The sequence below is a fragment of the Xiphias gladius genome, chromosome 4 (genome assembly GCF_016859285.1).
Source record: "Xiphias gladius isolate SHS-SW01 ecotype Sanya breed wild chromosome 4, ASM1685928v1, whole genome shotgun sequence".
In the NCBI taxonomy this organism is placed as follows: Eukaryota; Metazoa; Chordata; class Actinopteri; order Istiophoriformes; family Xiphiidae; genus Xiphias; species Xiphias gladius.
Window position 1 is genome coordinate 9,000,784 of NC_053403.1, and position 24,962 is coordinate 9,025,745.

Here is a 24,962-nt window from a genome sequence, read left to right on the forward strand (position 1 = left end):
GAGCTGAACATTTAATAAGATAAGATAAGATAAGATAAGACCTTATTGATCCAGGAGGAGAAATTCACATGTTAAAGTAGCACAGAGGCTCAGAGGTAAGAAACTAGATAAAGAACTATTTAAATGAAATAAATTCAAAAAATAGAATAAGAGAATAAAGAGATTAGAAAAATCATATTAGCAATCAATTTATAATATATACATTACAATACCTTTGACTATATAAGTGAATCATGCAAATTTTTGTGCAAAAGAGGTAAAATCTTAATATACAACGTAACTAGTTGCTAAAGCTGTGAATAAATGTAATGAAGTAAAAAGTGGAACATTTTCCATCTGAAATGAAGTATAAAGTAACCCAGTACATAATGGAAATACTCAAGTAAGTACTTAAGAATTATACTTAATTACAATACGTGAGTATATTCACTTTCCACCACAATTCTGGATGAATTGTTTATATGGCTCTCAAATATACCAGTAAATCATGGAACCGACAGTGAATTATAATTACTGATGTTGCAAAAATGTACATAATCTAAAATGATGGATAAATGGAACCGTTTACCGGCCCGGACAGTGTCCCGGCACATCCCAGCTGTGTCCTCTTTCAAGCCCATACTCGCTAAATGCAGATGTTTTCCATATCATCAGAATGTGAATGTAGTTAAAACAGAATTCCAATGATTCGCACATATATGATGCAAAACATTAACCAGCATGTGAAGGCACTTAATGTACAAGCAGCTCCCCCCAGTGACAAAATCTTTGTTCCTCTCATTCTCTTATTTTACCAAATGTAGTTTTTCATTTTGTTGATTGACAGAAAATGGATGGGCAGCTATTCAATAACTTTCTATTTAATGAAACGGAAAGAGGAGAGCTGGGCGAATGCCTTTGGTATTTTGGTAACTTTGCACAATTTGTATGATGAAGAGAGGATTTTGTCTCTGCTATAATCTGCACGTTCACAGCCTTCAGTCAGTAATGGAGCAGGGGCACAGCAGTCGGTGCTGTCGTCTCGATTCTGGGCCACTGTGGAGGTTATCTTAACCTTTACTGTTTCTATCTTGTGTCGTGGTTTTAATTTTAAGCATGACACTTGGTCTTTTCTTACATGCTGTTTTTGAATTTGCGCTGTTTTGTTCATTTTGTGTTTCTACGGGTCCACGTTTGATACGTTCTTTTGAGCTTGTTTTTTGTTTGTTTTCAGGGTGAATATGTGAGAAAGAGACTGAGCGATTGTTTTGCGAAACCAAAAGCCAAAACATTTTTATAATAAATTCCTCTTTAAAGGATTTTTAAACAAATATACCAAACATTGAATGGTTCCAGCTCCTCCAGCTGACCAACTGGCTGCTGGTCTGACAAAACGAGACACGTGAGGACGGCACCTTGAGCTCTAGGAAATTACAATAATACAATAATAATAAAACAATGATAATATTGGCTTTTTGACATTTGTAGACCAAACAACTAAATGATGAATCGAGAAAATTATGTGCAGACGCAGCCATTTTAGTTATTTGCAAATAATTTGATTTGCAAATAAACTGCCGGATAAGATGATTATATAGGAATACATAGACTTGAAGAATTTATTTGTCGCCTTAATGTGAAGATCTTTTGTATTTTGTGATTATCGCACATTGAGCTGCCGCCTTTTATTTTGCTCCGCAGTCAGTGCTGAGCAACTGCAACAGCTGCCCATATATTACAGACAGAAAAAACATTCAAACAGAAAACATGACCTTCAAATTTCACAATCCTGACCGCAGAAAGATAAATACAGCTCGAAGCCTGATGTGTCCGCCTTAGGAAAACAAAACTTTCTGCAATTTCGCAGTGTTTTGGGCTTTTTATTGAAAATTAAGTTGGTGTTAGTGTTGACTCACTCTGACTCACAGAAACAATGGCACAGGCGTTGATTTGTAAACTCTCAGTGGTAAATTCTTGCTTTCTGGGGCGAATCCTTGTCTTTGCGCACAATGAACCAATTGATAAATGTAAGGTCCAATACTGGAGCTAGACACGTTCATAATGAGTCCACAGACTCAGATCATATGAATGAATGAGTGAGGAGACTAAGTCCCCCTAGATCCCCCTGTTTCCTTTTGTGGTAGTGGGATCTTTTTGCCCTTTGCTCTGCGCAGTCACACTTTTTAAACTTTAAGCGGTCATTAGCTGGACATTGGAATGGCAGACTCACCACACTCAGTCCAGCCTGAGGGGTCTGGGCTGCTGTAGGCAACCTCAGGGGGCTGATTGAATGGAAACTTTTAAATATGTTGCTGACTCGGTGCCTTTGAGCAAAACCCCTCCGTTTACAGGAAAACCGATTAGAGTCGCCTCTTGTGCGGCGGTTCAGGGCCCCCTGCAGCTCCAGTGTGCAAACATACACACGGTTGAACCACGCACGCTGGAAGCAGCTTAGGGGCTCGCTCTCAGCCAAATACTGTAGGAGACTAATGGAAACACAGAAGGTCATAATAACAAACCATTAGGGCCTGCTGCTGCTTCTCCAGAGGGGTGGCGAGCTGCCACCAGGAGCATAAACCACTGCAAAAAAACAAAAACAAAACAAAAAACGTGAAAACGTAAAGTCATTTCACTCAGTTATGTTTGAAGTATCTCTCTTTTTTTATAAATTAAGTGGAAAATCTGATGCAAGGAGTCGGCTTCCACTTCCACGGAGTGTCCATTTTGTCCTAATAAGAGTTTACTGTCATTAAACGAGGAAAAAATAAAGCAAAAGAGTGAAGTCATTTATGCAGAACACCTTGCTAATTATTTCCACTTGGTGGAGGGATTTCAGCACTTGTTTTGCATTGAATACCTGGTTCAAAAACGTGCGCCCAAAAAGCAAAACACACACACACACACACACACACACACACACACACACACACACACACACACACACACACACACACACTAACAAAGAGAGAGAGAGAGAGAGAGAGAGAGAGAGAATCGAGCAGTGTTTCAGCAGATGCGCTGAGGACAGTCGGTCTGATGCAGAGCAGAGCGCCTCAGCCCTGCGGCTCTGTGACAGTTCACATCTCGGCCAGATCAGCCCCGGGTGCTGTTCAACGCAGCGGTGGAAAAAAAAAATAATAAAATAAGGCGGAGAACGCGATTCATCGGCCCCGGGAACTCCAAACAGCGGCGGGTCTGAAGGTGCAGAGAGGTTCGAGCTGCGCGTATGAAGTTACGCAGTCCGGTGGAAATGTATCAGATCGTATGGACGTAAAAATCCTCCTGCACAGTGTTTAGAGTGGGAACAGCAATAAAATGAAATGGATGAAAATAGAATAAAAATAAATGGGACTTGCTTATAAATGCTCTCTCTCTCCCTCTCTCTCTCCCTCTCTCTCTCTCTCTCTCTATCTATCTCTCTCTATCTATCTATCTATCTATCTAATTCACAGACTTGTTTTTGCCGTGGGTTTTAGATCAGTTTGTCTCAGGGGAGGACAGACGGGACAAGTTTGTCCAGAAAGCGGCTACTGGAAATGTTTTTCCACGCTGTCCCAGGAGCGTCTTCTGCCTCGGTTTTTTTTTTTTTTTTTTAAATTTTATTTATTTATTTATTTTTATTCCGTGTTTAACGTCAGAGACTGCAGATCCCGATCCAGCTGCGCCATAAACGCGTTGCCCTCAAAACTCGAAGTCTGTTTTTGCTAAATCTTTGCATCCGCTGCTGCTTTTGGGGAAAAGGGCCGATTTAGTTTGTTTGCAGGAAGTTTAATAAAAAAAAAGAAGTCGTCCATTCAACTAATAAGAAATGGTTATATAGGCTATTTTTTATACAGGGATTCTATATAGTCTACCAAGTGGAGACTGTTTCCACTCAACTCTGATATCATCACCGTACCCCGTGTATCACCTCGAGCCTATCGTAGGGCCTTATCAGCGTACCTCTTTCATTCCCCTATGTCGCTTGGAAATACATTTGGGGCCGCTGGTGTCGCCTTTTCCGCGGGGCGAGGCAGCGCATCCCTGTAGTTACTTTAAAAAAAAAAGTGTACATTTGTAATGGAGACCTCACCGTCGCTGCACTTTGGACGACACAATGCGATGTCTTCTTCTTTTTTTTTTTTTTCGCTCCTCGGTACACCGACTGGGGGGATCGAACCAAAGACCAGCCGCACACAGCGAGGAGCTGCCTCTCGCGTTTTTGCTTTCTTCCTTTTTTTTCTTTTTTTCTTTTGTTCTTTTATAAATAGCAAAACGCTGCCATCTAGCGGCCGCAGACCGCCTGCCTGCCTGCCTGCCTGCCTGCGACAGAGTGATCACGATTAACAGCAACAGTCTGAATGATGCGATAAGGAAATCGATAAAGGCAGATTTTTATTTTCTGATCAGCCTGTCTTTTCTGGGTTGCTATACTGTCCAAACGAATTCAAGTTCTCCCATGTCGAACTGAATTTACCTGCTTTTCCAGAGTATGTGAATGTAAACACTGGAGCTATCTCCACATTCCCACACTGAGAAATGTGTCAAAACAAAACCGAATTTACGGTGTAAGCATAAGGTCCTTGCTCACATATACGTTTCTGCACGCCTGTATGTGCGGCTGCTGAAAATAAACGACACCAATCCACTAAAACTAAAAACTAACATTTAAAAAAAGGAAAAAAATAAAATGTTACACTATAATCCAACATAATCTAATTGCACAGATTACAGCAGGCCTAATATTTTTTGTTCAAAATATTAGGCCTGCTGTGTATATTTCTGTGAAATGACAGTGGACACTGTTTACACGGGCCTATCTAATAAAAATGATGAATAAGGTACAATTTTTGTTTCTGAGTTAACGATTAATAGCTGCTGGTTATTAAATAAATCTGCAACGAAATTAATCAATTGTGTTCATGTGGTTAATTAACGCAAATCCATATGTGTGTGTGTGTGTGTGTGTGTATGTGTGTGGTCAATTCACACATTCCCCTTCATCCTGTTCCTGGAGTTGGACGGGGTCGTGTGCACCGATCTCAGGGGACTCCTGCGTTTAACCTCTGACCTCCATGAAAGTGTGAGAACGGTCCTCAGGGAGGATGTGGGGCTGACTCAGGAAGTAAAAGCAGGTGTCAGCTGCTGGTGTTGGTGACATTGGACCCTTCAACTGGTCATTCTTTCTTTCTTTCTTTCTTTCTTTTTTTTTGCTTTGCAAGTTATCGATCATTAAGTGCAGTGTACATTCAACATATATACATTTAAAAACCATTATCTATTATTGCTCATTGTATCATCATATGTCACTCCTTTCCCTTTCCATCCTTTTAATACCAAAAGTATGAAATTCTTACGAAACTGCACTGAAAGGCGACTGCTGAGGCCTAAAAACACAATTTAGTTCACAATTTAAGATTATTTTCATTATTTGATGATCTATTGATTGTTCTGATTAATAGATTCACTGTTTAGTATATACAATGTCATTATATGGTTAAAAAAATGACGACCATGATTCCTGACAGCCCAAGGTGACGTCTTAAAATGTGTAATTTGCCAACTAGCAGCCTAAAAACCCAAAGATATTGAATTTAAAAAGATAAAACACACTTGCGAGGCTTCCTTTTTTTGGGGTAAACATCCCTAATGATTGACGGATTATAAGAATTATTAACTTTCTGTTGACGGAATAGTTGTTCCAGCTCCACACACAACACTGTAGTTATCTAATGATGCAGTACAAACAGGTTTTAAGACTTTCAAGGTTGTTTTGAGAGATGTATTTTTTTTTTCTAAACTCTTTCTTTTTGATTACATCACATTACATCCACTGACTGTGGTCTCCTGCAGGTCAGCACAGGCCTGATTAAAAATGCACCATTCAACAAGTCTGATTTTAAAGACAGTTCCCTTTTTTCTTATTGTATGTTACAGCCAATGCCTGAGATAACTGAAAGGAGAAGGAGAAGTAGGATTTACAATAACACGTGCAGATCACGTGGTGTACGAGCTCTGACTTTTTGAAACATGTCCACGTCAGAGGGCAAATATACAAACATATTCTTTTGAAACTTCTTTTCTGCGTACGTTAGATTCTGTATCGACTGAAGTGAGATTAAGAAAGTGGGTCAGGAGTATGATTATCTCACCTCTCTCTGTAGTGAACTGGCATTCACCTTGAAAAACACCTTGGCACACTCATACTGCACAGTCAGCAACATTTAAAAAAAAATAAAACCCATTCTTAAAACGGATCACGAGATCACATAAAAATTTACATACAAGACCATTTGGACAGATATTAAATCAATATCAGAAACAATGTGTCAATGATCCACGTGTTTAAGATGATCTGCATAAAACTTCAAATTCTGCCGTTTGACGGTAATTTTTATAAACTCATGCTTTTGTGATTTAGTTCCCAAAAAAAAAAAAAAAAAAAAAAATCAGTCAGTTCAGGTTCCATCTCTAAAAATAAAAAACAGGGGAGAGGGTCAGGGAGCAAATGTTAATGCTGGCTGAAAAGTCTTTTGTTTTGTTTCTGAAGGACACACAAAAAAATCATTTCTAAGTTAAAGGAATCCCTAAAAAACTCCCATATAGTAATATAAAAAGCTCCATCAGACCGCTCTCTGCACCATCTGTCCGACATTTTGGGAAATGCGCTTATTTTTTCTCTCTTGCTGAGAGTCAGCTGACAAGACTGACACCTCTCTTATGTCCGCACAGTAAGTATGAGGGTACGGTCCCCAGCTGGTTTGCTTAGCTTCGCATAAAGACTGGAGACAGGAGGAAACGGCCGGCATGTCTTGTCCAAAGGTAACAAAATCTGTCTACCAGCACTTCTAAAGCTCACAAGAAAAACGTTGTGGTTTTACAGGGGTTATGTGATGGGCAGTTTCCTCAGCCAGGTGGATTTTGTTGCCATTGGACGGGGTCAGGCTGGCTGTTTCCACTCTGTGTGATAAAACTAAGCGCTAACCTAACCGGCCTCTTGACTCCAGCTTCATATTCAACTAACAGAGATGAGAGTGGTATCAGTCTTCTCGTCTAACGCTCGGCAGGAAAGCCAATTAGTGCATTTTACAATTTCCTTAAAATAGCTTCCACACTCTCACATATTACAGCATCGTGTGAGGTCAGACGAAATCTGAGGTGTGAAAAGAAATTAAAAAAAAAAAAAACAATTTAAAAAGAGACTACGACTGACAGCATTCACGAAACGTGCAGTGTCTTTGACAGACAGTCCGGTAGACTGGGATGCCGTCTGTGCTGTGTGCGTTTTAGCTCTCGTCACCGGCCTGCACCCTGCCGCTGCTCAGCAGTCTCTCCGTTTCTCCTGTGCTGCTCTCTTCCTCTGCGTTCACCATCCCGGCGCAGCACGGTATCCTGGCCAGCAGGGGGCGGTGCAGTCCGTTGTAGAGCGCTGTGCCCAGCAGCAGGACCAAGAAGCCCACGACCTGCAGGCCTTGAAACTGCTCCCAGCCCAGCGCGAGGCTCACCGCCCAGATGACCAGCGTGCGAAGGCTGTCCAGCACCATGCGGGTGGTGGCGCTGATCTCTTTCGTGACGCTGATCCCGGCGAAGTTGAAGAAGGCGATGCTGACCGTGTTGCCCAGCAGAGCCAACAGGATGAGAGGCTTGTGTCCAATCTGACAGAAGGCGTCCAGCGTGTCCTCCAGCACCTGTCGAGGGCTGCCGCTGAAGTCACCCACATGAATGAAATACATGGGGATAAGCAGCAGCGACAGGACAAAGAAACCAAAGAAACCTGGAAATAGAGAACCAAATTTAATCTGACCTATAGTTCCCAAACTGACTTCTGACCCCTAAAATCGACTCTACTTGCAACCCTTGGTCGGCGTGTGTGACCAGTCCAACCAAAGAGTGATTTATCGTGCTACGTTTGCATAATTTTTAGGGCCCTGAAGAAGTAAAACTATCCAGTTATTCACAAGGCAAAAGCAGAGATGAGAGGAAAGTCTTAAAAAATAAATAGATATCGTTGGTTAGCTTTTGTTTGTGATCTCACCCCTCAGATATATCTTGCAACCCCTTATAAAAAGGGGCAATAACATAATACAAATGACAGATATTCAATAAAGCAGGTCACAGAAGAATAATATGGGCAAACAAAAAATGTAAAATTCATCTTAAATATCATGTGGTTAAATATTTTAATTATTATTTATTTTTTAATGTTGTCACACATTTTTAAATGAGCAGCTCCGTTTTTTTTTTTGTATGTTTTTGGTATCCACCAAACCGTGGAGAAGGGGAAATATCTGGCTCTTTAGCTGCTAAATGCTCCACTATGTTCACCAGCTAGTCACTAAACTGTGTCTGTGCTGTCTGGTGCTGGGGAGGTTTATATACAGAGGGTTTTTAGAGCTTTCTCACTAAAGAATACCTGCCTGATGTTGTTAGAAAGATTTAGCCAAACATTTAGCCGAAAGAGGCTAAAATGCTACGTAGAGCTGAGGGGAGCTGAAGAATTTGATGATAATTCTGTGTGTTTATCGTGACGAGCAATCCCCTTCGCATTAGACTTAGTTGTTTGATCCATTGTTAATGTAAAAATATTGATTAGTGCAGCTTTAACATTTATTTGCCCACACTAATATCACACTGTGGAGAAGGTTTCTATATTTGTCCATCGACACTACTGCTACTTTTCTCTTTTGCATGCTGTGCATCTAATGTCACTGTCACAGTTATCAAATTTAATTGCAGGAAAATTATTTCAAAGGATATCCAAAAGTCCAGTGAACTCTACAATGCTCTATTATAGATATTTCTTCTTCTCAGAGTGTGACCGGTATACATTGGAAAACTGAAGAAACTGGTCTATCTGTTTTTGTTGTTGTTTTTTAATGTTCGACCTTTGCATTCCTCATTATTGACTCCTTTTAACATTGACAATTCAGGACTTTGGCTCACTCCCCTAATTCTCTGTCTTTTTATGGGTCTGTGGGTTCAAGAGGTATAAATACACCCTCAAAACGGTTCATCACCCACACCAGAGCTTTAGGGCAAAATTAAAAAAAATCTCCTTTTGGTGTTCTTGTTGTGACTAAATGCCTAAAATGTTACGTGTAACTGCAGATGCACAACTGCCGTACCTTCAGTACCAACAGCACGAAGAGGATGGACATCGTGTTTGTAGACAAACTTTTCTTCCAGGACCATCTGCACTGAAACAATGATCTGAGCAATGATGATCAGAAGGTCTCCTGCAGGACCAAAGACAGAAGTGGCTTTATTTCAGTGCTAGTGACACATCGCATGTTTTAGGGAGGGTGGAAAAAAAGGTCATGCAGAATTTTCTATTGGAGTTTCAGGTTTTACTTGCACCTATTTGATAAGCAGAAAAAGGTGTTTCCTCCAATACTGTAACATAAGTAAATATTTAACCGACATTCTTATCTTGCTGCTATCCTGTAAAACCGTGGATTGAATACACAGTTAATTACAGCAGAAAATAAAGCACATAATATTAAAAAAACAAAAAAAATCCGTCTCACCTGTGATGATGTCACTGAGTTTGTGCGTGTCGTCTTTGTGGCCACTTAAGAGGTCGGCGAGGCCCACTATGACCAGGCCCAGGATGGTGATGAGGATGCCGAGCCACTGGCTGGCCGCCAGGCGACGCCCCAGAAAAGCCACCGAGAGCAGACCAGTGAAGATGATGACTGCTCCACGCAGCATCTGGAAGCTGGAGGCGCTGGTCATGTTGAGCGCTGGAAACCGAGAGAAGGTTTTCATAGGACGGACACATCGAGGACTTTGAAGAGCTTGATGAGTCCGGCACCTAGTTCACTGGCATTGCCATGAGTTCATTTGTGCACTTGTGATCAAGAGATACATGCTCTCCTTTCCCAGACACATAAACAAACAAAGCATACTACCGCATAAGGCTGAAAGCTGCATGACACAAAGTGATAACGAGAAAAACAACTTTGTTATCTTTGACTGAATTATCTTTTTCCTGACAGAAGGATTCTTTAAACAAGCAGATAATCTTTACTGTCTGGCTGCAGCAGTGCGACTGGGGAGCCTTTACATTTGACCTTTGAGGGTCCGAACAGTTCAGGACGCAAGCTTTCGAAAGCTAATGTTTACCGTATACACCATAAAAACAACATCTGAGCATGCTGAGTAAGCTGGTGGCCCAGATTTTCTCCCCACCTGAGAACTGAACATTTAGCAGATAAAGGCTGCGGGTCACTCACCAATATACATGATGGAGGTGGCCGTCATGTCACACATGGCAGGGGGGAAGAAGAGGAGGGGGTTGAAGCTCTGGCCCGGGTTCATCTTGGGCTCTGGACTACGTCTGTCATGGCAAAGCAAGATGTAGAAGACTGCCAGACAGCTGAACTCACCCAGAAACATACCCACTGCCTGGACAGGTAGAGTGGGAGAGAGAAACAGACAGAGAGGGGGAAACAGGCTTTTATTCACTTAATGATTTTGGAAACAGAAGCTGAGAAAACAAACAATGCCTGACTTGATTTTAATTCTTGCAGAAAACTGAACAAATTTAGTGTTTACAGGATAAGCTACCTCAGATAAACCCTCTTTTTTTCAAGAGGGTCATCAGCACTTCACACTTTACGAAGGTTTCACTTATTAAATATAGTTATTTAATCAACTTAAATATGTTGCACTCTAGTGCAAAGACATATAACACATACATCTGTGGCCTCTGGGTAATAGGGCTCGGTATCATTTGAAGTTTTTCAATACCCCTGCTGATAACAAGACTTTTTTCCCCCAATACCTTAGTTTGAGACATATAAACACACACAAAAGTTTTTTTTCTATAAAATCCTTTTCCCCCCACACACCTCACATAAGCAGCTGCGTCAGAACTTGGCCTAAATAAAATTCTCAAAAATTTGGATTTGAATGACGAGCTCTCTGGTCAAAGAATAAGTTACAAGTTTGACCAGGCATTTTAGGAGAACTAAGGTTAAATACTCAGCCTTCTTTGTCCATTGTGGTGAGTGAAAGTAAAGTGTGACACAACACTGTCACTTGCAGTTTCTTACTGTACCTGTACAAACGGGTGAGAGAATCCATGTTCAGGTTCATCATGGCAACCTTTCGCTGAGAACATATCAGCCCATCTGTCGGACAGGAAGACATTATTACAGTTTCATTATGGACATTTCACAAAGTCAAACAAACTGAAGACTCTAGCAGGAAAAAGACGTTTGCCACACAGCTAGAGCTGCAAAAATTAGTCGACTAATTGATTAGTGTATTGAGAGAAAATTAATCTGCAAACTATTTTGATAGTTAATTAATTATTTAAGTCATTTATTTAAAAAAAAGCCAAACTGCTGCCGGTTCCACCTTCTAAAAGTGTGAGGATTCGCTGCCTTTCTGTGTCATATATGAATGTAAACAGAGTATGTTTGGGTGTTGGACTGTGTCGGTCAGACAAAACAAGCAATCTGAACACATTACTTTGGTGTGTGGGAACATGCATTTTTTTTTTTAACAAAACAAGTAATTAATAATAGGAAAAAAATAAGCAGAATAATCAATGAAAAAAACTGGACTGGCACTCAACAGATCACATACAGTATCTCCACCAAGGCTAATGTCAAAAACATACCGCAGAATTCAGAGAAAAATTTTTTAAATTCATAGTATATGATCTGGATCTTCCCCAAAACTCTAGGGCTTCTTCTCTGGCCCATGCCCCATCCCTCCACCAAGTCTGGTGCAAAACGGTTCCGTACTTTCTGCATAATCCTGCTGACAAATAAGCAGACACAGGCGATAACCTAACCTCCTTGGCAGAGGTAATAGGAGTTGCAACCCTACACATCACAGCCCAGCTCTGCTTGCTTTATTTTATTCACTTATTTCAGCATGTTTAAATAATTATGTGGGTCTAGAACTGAGTTTCGCTGTGCAGCAAAACCCTTTCTTATTACCCCCACTAAGAAGATTATGTTTTCACCCATGTTTGTTTGTTTGTTTGTGGGTTTGTTTATTTGTCACCAGGATTATGCAGAAAAAGTACTGAACTGATTTGCACCGACCGTTGTGGAGGGATGGGGCATGGGCCTCTGGTTAAAGGGGCAGATCCAGGATTTTTTTTAAATCACTTTCCTTAACATTGCAAGATTTTTTTTGCCATGGCCATCAGATTATGTCTGTGTTGGACCAGCAACCAACTGAAGCATACAGCTGTGTAGAGGATTTCTCCCTCTCTCACTGAGTACATTGAGGGTACACTTGTCTCACTGTGCCCTCACGCAGAACTTCGAGCAGTCAGGTAAAACACTGTTTTACTGTACAGTCAGACAAACGCGTTTGACGAAGTCACTGGCCACTTGTAAAGTTAATGAGTGCTTATGTCTCTATAACCCATTGACTTTATACTCAGACAGTCAGAGGAAGCATGACCGGCATGTGAGCGTCCTGTCTGTTTCAAAATGCACGACAAGGGAATGTAGTTAAAAGTGATGACACAGCACTTGCTTCAAATGCAACAACTTCTGAGCTCATCAATACACCAAAGGAAACCGGAGCGGCCCTGTTGCTTACTGATCCACATCTGCTGTGACCATCCACTTATTTTGTGGTTAATGTGTTTTGGATCAAATATCTTCACATGAAAAGAAAGAGGGGACTTGCGCCAAAGCTATCAACCTACACGCTGCGACTGATCTCAGCTGTAGAGAATTTAAAAGCAGTGAGGCAGCACTGTGACGAGGCCGGTCGCAGGTGGCTGTGGTGAAACTTTACCTGATAGTTGCTGTGCTCTTCGGGGGAGCAACATGACACAGCTTGTTTTGTCCGACACACGAACACCGACAGTACATTCAAACTGTGATTCATTGCAGTTTTCAGTTCTGTTTAGCTGGCAAAAGCCACAAAGTGACAGGAAAAGTGTGTGTGTCAAGCACCGGAGGGCTGATATCACAGATTATTAGGGAAGTAAAAGATGCCGAATTTCTGGTTTCACCAAAATGGCAAATCTCTTCCCATTGTGACAATAATTAGAGGGGACTTAAAGATATAAGTCCATCAATCAAAAAAATACACCAATGAAACATTTTGATAATTGACAGAGTCATATTTCAAGAAAAAATACAAACAATTTCTGCTTCCAGTTACCTTAACATAAAGATTTTCTGCTCTTCTCTTGTTCATATAATTGCAAATTCAATATCTTTGGGTTTAGGACTGTTGGACGCAACAAGCAATCTGAAGATGTGCCTTTGTGGTCTGAGGAGATGTGATGGTAATCTTCCATTATTACAATATATACAAAATCAACATATTAATCAATAAGGAGATTAAAGTCAGTTGCGGCCCTAAAATATATGATGACTTACTACTTACACTTTTGGGACTGAAAAAATGAGTGATAATAAATATAAACTATTAATTGTTGGTCATTTATCAAGACAAATGCTAACCACTTGCTTTTTCCAAGGTTTTCCAACGTTGTCAAATGTGAGGATTTGCTGCTTTCCCTTCTGTTTTATATCATTGTGAAGTGAATTTTCTTTGGGCTTTGCACTGCTGGCTGGATAAAACAAGCAACGTGAAGACGTCCCTTTGCGGTCTGAAGCGATGTGATGGGCACTTCCCACTATTTTCTGATGTTTCAAAGACCAAATGATAAATCACTGAATTAAAAAAAAATTAAATAAAATATCAACACGTTAATCCATAAGGAAAATAATGTTAGTTGTTGTTGTTAACAATTTTGATGACTGTATAATTGTTTAAGTCTCGTTCAAGGAGGGATAATGCAAAAGACTGGCTGTTTCCAGGACCAGGATGTTTTAAGGGGCAAACAATAAGGAAGCAATGGTTAGTCACAACCTGCTACTGTGTTTACCTGTGGCCAACAACGAAGGCTGAACTAGTCTATTACTCAACCTCTCACAGGAGATGAATACCTGAGTCACGTCCCATCGAAACAGGTTTTGATACACAGACATAGCTCATGCTGATGACAGCACGCCGCTGCAGAGCCTGTTTGTTTTGGAGAACTGTAAACATTTGAAATGAGGTGAATCTCTGTGAAGTCTTTACATCCCACTAACAGTTACTTCCTGGCCACAGTCTTACAATGTCTGTGAATACCATTGAAACGTCTGCCCTCACACACAAAGTAGCTTCCTGACAAGCTAATGATTTGGCTAAAAAGCTCTGAGGGAAACGGCTATTCATATTTTGTGTGCTAAATATGAAACTTCGTTTGAGCGCACTGTTACTGGCCAGTCCTCCTACAGTTAATGAACTTTAACTATAAACACATGACACCAGTGGTAAACCATAATTCAATCTACTCACTTTGCGGATAACGTGTTGATAGAGCCAGTTGTGAGCATAAGTCCCGCAAGGAACAGCTGGTATTTTGTCCAAGCCATGCCGGACGTGTGGACGGGACAGACAAACCAGGCACAGACGAACACCGAGCTGTTTCTTGTTTGTTTTTATTGAAGAGACCCAGGCTGTTGTTTCCACTCGCTCTCTCCGTGGGACCTCCTCTGTCTGTGAACGCCACATGACAACTCGGAGTCAGCTGACCGCTACGCAAACTACGCGCTGCCTTCGCGCTCTGTCGGAAATGAGATCATCTAGTCACACCGAACCAAAGGATGGTGCGCGTGAATCTGCGTGAAAAGGACACTACATATTTTATTTTCAAGAGGGAGGTTGAAAGTAAATATTTAATCTCACTTTTTAATGGCCAAATTCTACGTACGTGAGTATAAATTGATTAAATCCAGCCACCACATCCCTGTCTCTGAAGATTACCCTATAAGGTACTGTGATTCAATTCAGTTCCCCAAAAAATCTCAAGGCTATGAAAACTGATCTTTTGCGGAAGTACAAAGCACATTTGCGCACTTGATACAGCCGCCAATTAATATACTAGATATACCGTGCTCTTTTTGCCATTATTTCCCACCCGGTGCACATAAATTCATGTTGTAACATTGCCTACAGAAATAAAATAAAACAATAGCAATTTACGAGGGGACGTAAAGTAACATGATAGGCCCCAATGATGAACAGCAGGGGGAGTCAAAGACCAGATATGGGCCTTCGCCATTTGAACGTGAGACCGCAGTGGATCTTCCCCCTCTGTGGCCTCACATTGCTTAAAATTAGAACATGCACTCCACTTTCCATGAGGATACTGTCCCTTAGTGCTTATTAAGGGCAATCGGTGGCTTTTTGAAACCTACATATAACAGGTCAATATCACGAAAGAAATCACATTCCTAGCTAAGTGGGGGACGTGTATTACCAGGTGCCATATCAGGTTTAAGGCTATCACAAGAACCTGAAAAAAACAGGATATTAAAATGAATATCTTTTTGTGATACCTGCACCGCAACTCCCTGTAATCCTCTGCGGTACTGGACACACAAAGAATCAGTGGAAATTAAGATGTCACACACAGATTTTCCGTGTTACAGGAATAGGTTTATTATGAGCTATTCTCCTTGTTTCCCCCCTCTGGTATTACAGTGTGTGAAACAGGATTTTTGGTGACTTCCCAGACAGCTGATGAGAACAAGGCATCGTCCGCTCAGTGACTCTTTGTAAAGTGTCTCATGTCTCTTCTCACTGCGGAAAGCAGTAAAACCTCTTGGCTCCCACCACTTAGCATTTATCTATCATAACTCTGCTCAAATGCTGTCATGAATGCAACAAACTGGATTTGCTCTTGTGACTAGTATTTCTATGTATCTGCCTCGTAAAATTAGGACAAACCTGCAATGAATATACATGGGAATTAGGCTGGTGTTAGTGCTGGATAATTTTACTGCAGTGGGACAGTGGTGGAACTTATATTTGCAACAAAAGGCCAGACATTTATATGTATACTACAAGGGATGCAAAATTATAAAATGAAACTTATAACAACATAATATTAAGTCTAAAGCCCCTGATATTAAAACCACAACATAAAAGTGTTAAAGTGAAAAGTCAGGGGTTCACCTAAGTCATTAGGATTCATCCTCTGGGGACCATGAATGTCAGCACAAAATGTCATGGCAATCCATCCAATATTGTTCAGCTTTTTTGGTCTGGACCCAAGTGGTGGATTAACTGGCCAACAGACCGGCATTGTCGTCCCTAGAAAAAAGGTTTAAGTAGTTTATCCTCTTGGGAGCAAGAATATGGACAATCATAGGTATGCTAATTAGATTCACATGTGACTTACCGTGTGTGCAAAACATGATAGACTCTAAAATGGTGTGTCAAAAACGGACAGAGTTAATAGCCCTGAATAAATAGCTTTGTTAATAAACATTGACGACAAATTTCATGGCAATCTGGCCAGTAGGTGTCAAGATATCTTGGACCGAAATGTTGGATGAACTGATGAGCAGACATTCAAACCCACCAACTTTGGCATCCCTGGGCCCTGCAGCAATTGAGACAGAAGCCTGCTACGGATCAGCTACCAACCAATCATTTAATGCATGTATTGTGGGATATTCGGAAAACATTATCCACAGTGAACCTGTTTTTCTTTGAATGTGCCCTTGAAGAGTCACAACATCTGTGGCAGTCATGAAAAAAATATGAGTCCTCAGGAGCATTATCATTTCATGCCAACTGGACTGGAAACATCTGATTGACAGCCAACCTCCAGTGGTGTGAGGTTGGACCTGCGGGGAGGAAAAGGTGACGGGGGGAGCACTTTATGTACACGCAGCTCATCTGAGGCCACATGAAATGTCACATGGCAGTGTCAGCTGGGCAGACTGAGGTGGGTGACAGCTTGTTAAAAAGCTTCATGCGAGAACTGTCCACAGTCCCAAACTGAACTGGCTGCAGAATTATTCACGAGCACTGCTCAGCAATGCTCACCTGTGCATACTTTATATAGATATCATTGGTGACCCCGCGATTCCGAGCTGTTATATAACGTGTAAATCTGCACCGTGCAGAGCAAATGCAGGGCTCTTCAGATCAAAGATCACCTGCTGACAAATGTAATCAGTGATGCAATTCAATGGGAGGCTTTGAATATCCGCCATAATCTGATATTCTTTCATTACTTGTGACTTCTTTGAAGTTTACAGTGCTTAGATCTTTTTTCTTTTAGATTTTAGTGCTACATCCCGAAACTTATTACCGATTTCACAGTGTCTGTAAATGAAGCTGTAGTGGCTCAGCAGTTAAACAGAGGCCCGGTTGGCTTGTAAAGAGTTTACTATAGGAGTGAAAGCATTCAGACATCAGCATCTTAACAAGTCCTTCAAAATGGTCTGTCGCAGTTGTCCCTGGCTGTAAGTGTTGTACACAGCATTGATAAATTATATTAAATGTGTCTGGTAAGATAAGGGTTAAGGCAGATGGCAATTAAGAAATAGTGGCTTTAACCTAATTACCTCTTTTGCTAAGATACTCTATGTTTTACCAGACCTGTTTGATGACTCTTCTAGCCTCCACAATCAGTGTAATTGTGTTCTGCTTTATATTTACTTTGAGGTCTATTCTATTCGTAAAAACTGCTCACCTGAACATGACAGCAAAACCCAACAAAAACCTATTGAATTCAATTTCAAAAGACATAAGAGATGCAGATGAAATGAAGGTTTTGTGATGGTGAGGACCTCATAGCTTCAGGGTAGAGCTGGGTTAAAGCCACGAAAATCTATGATGTTGCTTAGGTTTTTACGAGTCTTAGTGGAAACTAGGAATTGTGACACATTGACAGGAGGTGGGTGCGGTCAGGGATGCAGCGATAAACATGTGATTGCTGCTTGATGAAGAAATTAAGTGGTAGTAGCAAGCAGAAAAATGATTTTATCCATCATTTTCAGTTATTTCGGCCAACTCCCCTCTGGCTTTTTGGGGTACTTTTATGTACCATAAGAGACATTCTGATGATTTGTTGTCATACATCGACTGAACGACCAGCTGCTTTCTGTAAAAATGTAAATATACCTTTTTACTGCCGATAAACACTATCACCACACAATGGCTTTAAAGCACCTTAAGGCTGTACATACATGCAGATACTGTACATTAAGTCGGCATGAATCTGACATGCTTATGTAATGTAATTATTCATCTCACCCTTATGGCATTGCTGACTACTGAACATACCCACGCCTTTGCTTTTTGGGAGATTACCCAATTAAGAGGAAATAAGTTAATTAACCATTGTGCAATATCATACAATAGGAGCAATACAGGTCTCCATAACTTCATAAAAGTCCCCAAAGATCTAGCCCACTGTTGAACTAAGAGTTGAATCCGGTATTGATCTCCAAGTCATTTTGTCTAACGGCGCGGTAGCAATCGTTTAATTCTCCATTAAGCAATAACATGGACGTAATGGAAATATCTAGGAACCCAATGTCTGATATATATATTGTCCATGTGAAAGAAGAGACCTTCTCTTTGGGCTGGGAATGAAACTAAACGTCAGGCCTTCAAGTGCTGTGGAGTGGGTGCAGTAGATTAATGCTGCTGCTCCTGGAATTCATTTATAGCCTTCAAACAAAGCTCACCTACAAGAATGAACTGTAAACACGAACCCGCACAACTTCTCGGTGTACAGTCTTTACAGCCTGGCTGAAAAGTTGCAGGGTGTACTGGCATCGTCAACTCTTCTTAACCTTTGGAAACCATGTCAACATTCACTATGAATCATTGTAATAACTGTTATTTCCAACACAGACCAGCATATTCCTGGAAGCCCTATCACCGGGCACATAATATGTTCACATGGAGCTGAAAAGAACGTGAGTTGGAAACCATCACAAATTAACGTGGTTGCTGACACAAGTGAGTGTAGGACAGAGTGCGGTGTAATGAAACAAGTGTGGCTTGACACTTTATTTAAAGGTCATACCTCTTAATCTTGTTAGGTGATAAAAACATGTAAATGAAGCAAAACACTGTAAGTACAGACTGATCTATGGATTGGTTTTGTTATTGGCATTGTTGGTTGTAGCAGTCGTCTTCTTGAGCAGTAGTACCCTGAAGTATCCCTCCAGCATAGTTCAAGTGCTCCTTCACCGTCATTACCTATCATGTTCCAAGCATGTTCTTATGAATAAATTATAAACTGGATTTTTTTTAACAATGTTGATTATATAAAAGTGGATATGGTTACAATATTTTTTTCATACAATTAAATTGTCAATGTTTAGGCTGCTTAAAGTTTACATTAATATTAGTACCACCTGGAGTGGCAGAAGCGGGATTTTCAACCATTTATGCGTAACTTTTAACTAGCTATTACAACTGCTTGTCCATTTTTAGCTAACAATTTCAGAGACTGCCCTGTAAAAAAATATCCTATGGGTCGTCTGTGCAAGCAGCTTTTTATAACCCATAGTTACGGTTTGTTGTCAGGCCAGCTCTAGTGGACATAGTAATTATGAGGAGAGAAAAGGAGCAAGTGAGGTGACGTGGTATGAAGAGCAACAAAGTCCATGTTAAGAGGCGGCCGGGGTGGTCCGACACAACACAGGACAACATTAATCAATGTCGTTTCTTTTATACATGACCATTCTACAACCTTAACCACGTGTTTATTATTGTTACCAAGACTGACGAAAGTCAGGTACACCTGCCACTTGTAGCTTGCGTCTGAGGGTAATAAGCAACGATGGCTGACGCTATTGGCAAGCGAACATTATCACCACCACCACCACCACCGGCAAGAAACCATGTTCGACAGCAGAGAGCACTTACATTTAAGGTTTTAAGGTTTAAGGAAAGCTTATTGGTTATTATAAATATACTAAAGGTCAGCATCACACCAGTTTGTAATCCTATTTGGCTGTTTATTTTCCTCCTAACACAAGGACGTGGATAATACTCCACGTACCAGACCACTGCAGATATACCCCTGTAAGGAAGCACTTTTTTTTTGGGTGTGGTTAGTTGTAGTTGTGTTATCATTTATGTAAAAAGGAAAAATTAGAAATAGTCAGTTGTATGGTTTTTGTGATCACTTTCAGATGTTTACAGTCCTCCTGTTGCTGCAACATCGCCTTCCCTGCTGGAAAAAGCGGCCCACCGTTACTGGCACTGTTTATATATCAGTTTACTGGACTGAAATGTATTGCATAAGCTTTTAATAAGAGAAAAGAATAATCAGTAGCTACCATGAAGTCCGCAGACACAAAGCAAAACCTCAAGGCAGAGCTACGCCTTTAAATGTTTTTCTTTCTATTTTGTAAATCTTATGTTTAAGCGAAAGGTCAGATTTAGAGAGGAGCTGAGTCAAATCAGGAATGAGGACCAAATTAGATTGCGAAATCTGTAGCCAAACTAAATATAGAAATCTCACTCACGCACACACTTTTGGGATGTTTGAAACCTAAATGACTGAGATATTATTCAACATTGTTCCATGACAGAGCAAGGCTTGCTGCATTACAACTGAGGTCAGTAACCCAAGTCCATATTTGGCCACAGTAACACAAGGCCTGATTCTCTTTGTGTGGGGGTGAAATCACCATAATTTTCTGGACTGTAAATCTGCCTCAGCAGAAAGTTTGCGGCTTCCAAACACCAGGACTGTTTAGATTTTAGTCCTGTCTTATGGACGAGCAATGATGGATAACAGCTTCTTTCATTTGTGTCGATAACAAACACAGAACGGAAACTAGTGTGTTCAACAAGTGAAAAGCATTGCAGGGAAGGCATTACAATAGGTTTCTGCGGCTGGAAAATGAAAGTCACAAAATCTTGCTCAGTCGTTTGCTTTTTAATTTGTGACACAAACTGCCGGCTGTGACCTTTTAGTTCAACCAGTAGCGTTATTGTTGGCTTTGCAACGTGTTAATAAAATGCTTTGTTATGCTTTGCATTTTAAAATATGACGAAACCTCTGACTCAGACACGTCTGACCTGTGACCAATGTTTTCACTGTCCACTCGTCCTCTCTCTAACTGTTATTTACTGTATCAGCAACACACCAGGACCGTTGTCGTGATCATGCATCAGCCGCTGAGGGCTGTTGCTGGTTATGCAATCGCTCTCCAGTGGTGTTCAGCGTGCGAGTAGCAGGCGCTGCTGCTCTCTCAAGTCCCCGCGTGGCCTGAAGAGGCCATCAAACCCACGCGGCTTTAGAGAAAAAATTATCAAGCGTCTCATCCCCTTGAGAGATTTCAGTAGAGGAGGACTGAAATGTAAAGTGTTCTTGAGACAGAAAAGAAAATCCACCCTCTGATCACCACCTTGGGACTGCACTTTCCTTGTTTATTATTCACTTTTCTTTCCCAGCGAGCCCCCTTGACATTAACGTACAGAACTGAGAAGTGTGGTATTAGGGAAGTTTGCATTAATCATATACAGACATTATAGTGTTTTAATCAGCCGTTCATATGAGAGGTTAGCAAAACGCTGGAATACTCTATATATGGAATTACAGCCTGAGGAAATCCAGTGCATAGAATATTTTAAAATCCAGCTAAAATGTTTGATTCACATATGTAGTCCTAAATTATTCAGCATTTTCAAAGACAAACTAGAGTTTTATACTTGTTTGATTTTATTAATTGCCTTTTTTTCAGCTTTACTACAATATTTTTTTATCAGATTGATGAGTTTTTAGCTGTGACGGGACTATGGGTGCAAATAAACAACATGAAAAGAAGAAAACTTTTAATTACGGAATACATTTCTGAATCTCGTCTTGTTATGAGGGTTGAGTGTTTAAACTAGAAGACTACAAGAAAATCTGTGTGTGAAATTAAACTAATTAATTCAATACATTTGCAAAAAAGTGCTTATTCTAGCGTTGGCTCTGATGATTATGATTTTGAGTATAGTTACAGCATGATTATTATTAGTAGTAATATCATCCTTAATCCCTCTACCCTTCCCTGATCAGAATTCATGCCCCATCCCTTGTTGTTGATCTTACACAAGAGGTGTGTATGGATTTCACAACAATCACTTCAGCGCCTATCTCGGCTGATTATCTAACTGTAGCAGAGCTTCGTGAACATGGCGGGGGTGTGTGGGGTACGGCGGGCCTGGCAAATTTTCCTGCCGATCCTCTTGGAGGACACCTAATCACAAGTGACACAGGAGCAGCCCTGCAGATTTGATGTTAATCCATGTTGAAATCAGAAACATTTCCAAGGGTCTCAGTGGTTCTTTCTAGAGAAAAGGGCACAACTGACATTGTGTCATGAAGGCAGTGACTTGATACCTATTTCAGTCATTTACACACGCACCTTAGGCTAGGAGTAAGGAGGAAAAAACTGGACTATAGGCATCCACATATTTTACTGTTAATCTGCCACAGCACACAGCAGCTTGTATCTTTGCAGGGTCTCCCCTGTTGTTCTGGCATGTGTTGCTCTACTTGGCATTGTTCAGAAGGTTTTGTTGTCCTTGCAGATAGCGTATGCATGCTACTATCTTAGGTGTTAAGTCCCTAAGATGTACATTTGTCCTTTTCCTTACCAGAATCTATCTTTGCTTCTAAAATCTGTATGCACACCATAACAGCAAGACACATGACAAGGACGTTAAAAACAATGAAAAAAAAAAAACCCTCACTGAACTATTTTTTGCCTGTCATAACAAAGTTGAGGTTCTAAGGTTGACATGTGACAGAGCCTCCCTGAAGCTCTGTCTACTCCTGTAAAAGAGGGTGTAACTTTTTCAGTTTTGAACTCAATGCACTGTGACACTGAAGAAAGAAGAAGTCTCAGGAGGAAAAGATAAGAAGGCGATAAGATTACTGAGACTGAATATTTCAAAGGTGAAATTTGAATGGAGACATTAGCTGATTTGCTCTAGGTTAGAGTTGTTGGTTAAAATGAATACAGTATAAGGCCTTCTGCTATAGAACTCTACTGAGCCTGCGTTGACGCAGGAGCTGCATGTTTTTTGATGTTTGATGGCCATAAATCTCTCTTTTGATTATCCCTCTGCAGTGCTGCTCTATCAAATCAACCTGGCACAACCCCATTAGTCATGTGTTCTACAGACCACAGACCACAGACCCACTGATGATCTAACACCAGATACTTTAATCAGCAAAAGTCTCACATGGGACTCCGCATGTAGGCCTCTACGTATATTTTTCCACATTTTCCCCCACTAGGTTTGGTCTGTTGAGACAAAGGATGTCTTACTTGGCTGAGACGGCAGCTGTACATTTACAGAGGGAGAAACAACACAGTTTTTGTATAAATAAAAGATTATTGAACAAGGAGAAAAGAGAGCAAGGGGTATAGAGAAAGAGAGAACAGAACAGCAGCGCACACACTCCTCTAACAGTTTACTTGGTTGTTCTCTGGTGTGTACATATTTTCACACTTTAAAGAGATTTAAATAATTCAGGGAGTTATACATACTCAAATAACCCTAGAAATAAAGTTTAGCTTCATTGACAAGCCCCGATAAGGCTTATTAGGACCGGGGCATGTCACCTATTTTTGTGTGTCAAAAGTAAAATATGTTTAAGAATGAAATTAAATGACATTTATATGTTAGTTGGCTACATTATGGCAGATTTCCTAGTTTACCCTCTTCATTTAATGAATTACTAAAATCCAGAAAGTATAGGAGTATATGAGATGTATTAGAGAAGTGGTTGGTTGCATACGTCTACTGATAGTGACTAGTTTAACCAAAGACTGATTTTTTGCCCCCGTTTTATTTGAATAATTTCTAGAGGTAAAATGATCCAGTTATTGGCAAAACAAATTGCAAAAATTAGAGGAAAGCCTGAAAAAAATAAACATAATTTATTGCAAAAAAAAAATAAAAAATGTTTTTGTCTGCTTTTCTATCCAGCTAATCATCTCGTCACCTCTTAGATTTATCTTGCGACACTGGAATATTAGAGAATAAACTGACTGATGCTGACTAATCTACTGTAGAACAAAGGTGTCTGAGGCACAGAAAATAAACATATTTGATTTAATCATATAAAACATGTTGTAGAGAGCGTGAAACTAATTTAAACGAATAGTTGGCATTGGTATAATCTACAGAGCTGAATCCCAATCCGATTTGCAAGGGACATGGAGGAAAAAAAATTGAAGGTCAAAAATAATATTTCGCGCGATCTTGAGAAACTTTGGCGACATCTCGCAATTTACATCCGGGCCATTTAGGCACCACGGAAATACCAACAACGGAACACACACACACACACACACACCCGTGGGAGTGGCTCAAAGAGTTTTATTGAGATTGGCTTCAAATGTAAAAACATTAAATCAAATGGCAGTAGGCAGGGTTTTCAAATAAGTGAGACATCTGAAGAGAATATTTAGCGCAAGGGGACACTCACATCGCAAAGCGTACTCTGACCTGCTGGACTTGGATAAATTAGCAACTGCTGGACAGCTTCACCGATACTGGTGGATGTACGCTAAATGTGGAGAACAAAAACATGAGCCTATGTCTATCAATGGAGGTATTGATGGTTCTTCAAGGGAGATAATCTGTCTTAATGCCTACGGAACAGGTACTGACCCAAAGTTGATCGGACGGTATTATATAGAGGCAGTGAAGCATTTAGGGGGCTGCCCTAGAGTTGTGAGAGGCGACGTTGGAACTGAAAATGGCTACGGCAGTAGCTTTCAGCGTTTCCTCCTACCCATTCACCCAGACGACACCCTTGATAGTTACTTGGAGCACCGGCAGTCAAAGAACTGAATACTGGTGGGGTTTTCTTCACAGTCATTGCCTGGAGTTCTGGTTATTCTTGTTTGCCGTCCTCATAGACGACCGGTTCTTTGATGGTGGGTTTCTGGACAAAAGGCTCCTTTAGTTTCGCTGCACGAGACTCATCCAGGTGAGTTAATGAATTATAGTGTTTTCATGTGTGTGTGCCTGTGCATGTGAGTGAGAGAGGAGGGGTGGGAACAGAAGGAAGGGAGGAAGAGAGACAGTGAGAGGAAGAGGGGGCATAAAGAGGGAGAAGGGGGGTAAGAGACAGAGAGGGGGTGGGGCTCTCACATAGCTATCTTCAACATTAACTTTCAAACAGTATTTTTCCC

General features: G+C 40.7%; 1 protein-coding gene across 1 annotated transcript; it reads right to left on the reverse strand.

Moving 5' to 3' along the window:
- Window positions 1–7,142: 7,142 nt before the first annotated feature.
- Window positions 7,143–14,480, reverse strand: slc35f6 (solute carrier family 35 member F6). Its single transcript, XM_040124674.1, has 6 exons — window positions 14,293–14,480; window positions 11,021–11,093; window positions 10,194–10,365; window positions 9,486–9,701; window positions 9,084–9,194; window positions 7,143–7,732 (listed from the first exon to the last, which is right to left on the reverse strand). The coding sequence occupies exons 1-6, from the start codon at window positions 14,367–14,369 to the stop codon at window positions 7,245–7,247; spliced, it is 1,137 nt and encodes a 378-aa protein (XP_039980608.1). The 5' UTR covers window positions 14,370–14,480; the 3' UTR covers window positions 7,143–7,244.
- Between the last annotated feature and the right edge of the window lie 10,482 nt (window positions 14,481–24,962).

Excerpts from the sequence above, each read along its gene's own strand:
- slc35f6 (XM_040124674.1), bottom strand. The coding sequence starts at position 14,369 with ATGGCTTGGACAAAATACCAGCTGTTCCTTGCGGGACTTATGCTCACA. Across the intron at positions 10,366-11,020 it reads TCTCTCACCCGTTTGTACAG|GCAGTGGGTATGTTTCTGGG; the intron begins GTACAGTAAGAA and ends CTACCTGTCCAG. Across the intron at positions 9,702-10,193 it reads CACCTCCATCATGTATATTG|CGCTCAACATGACCAGCGCC; the intron begins GTGAGTGACCCG and ends CTCGGTTTCCAG.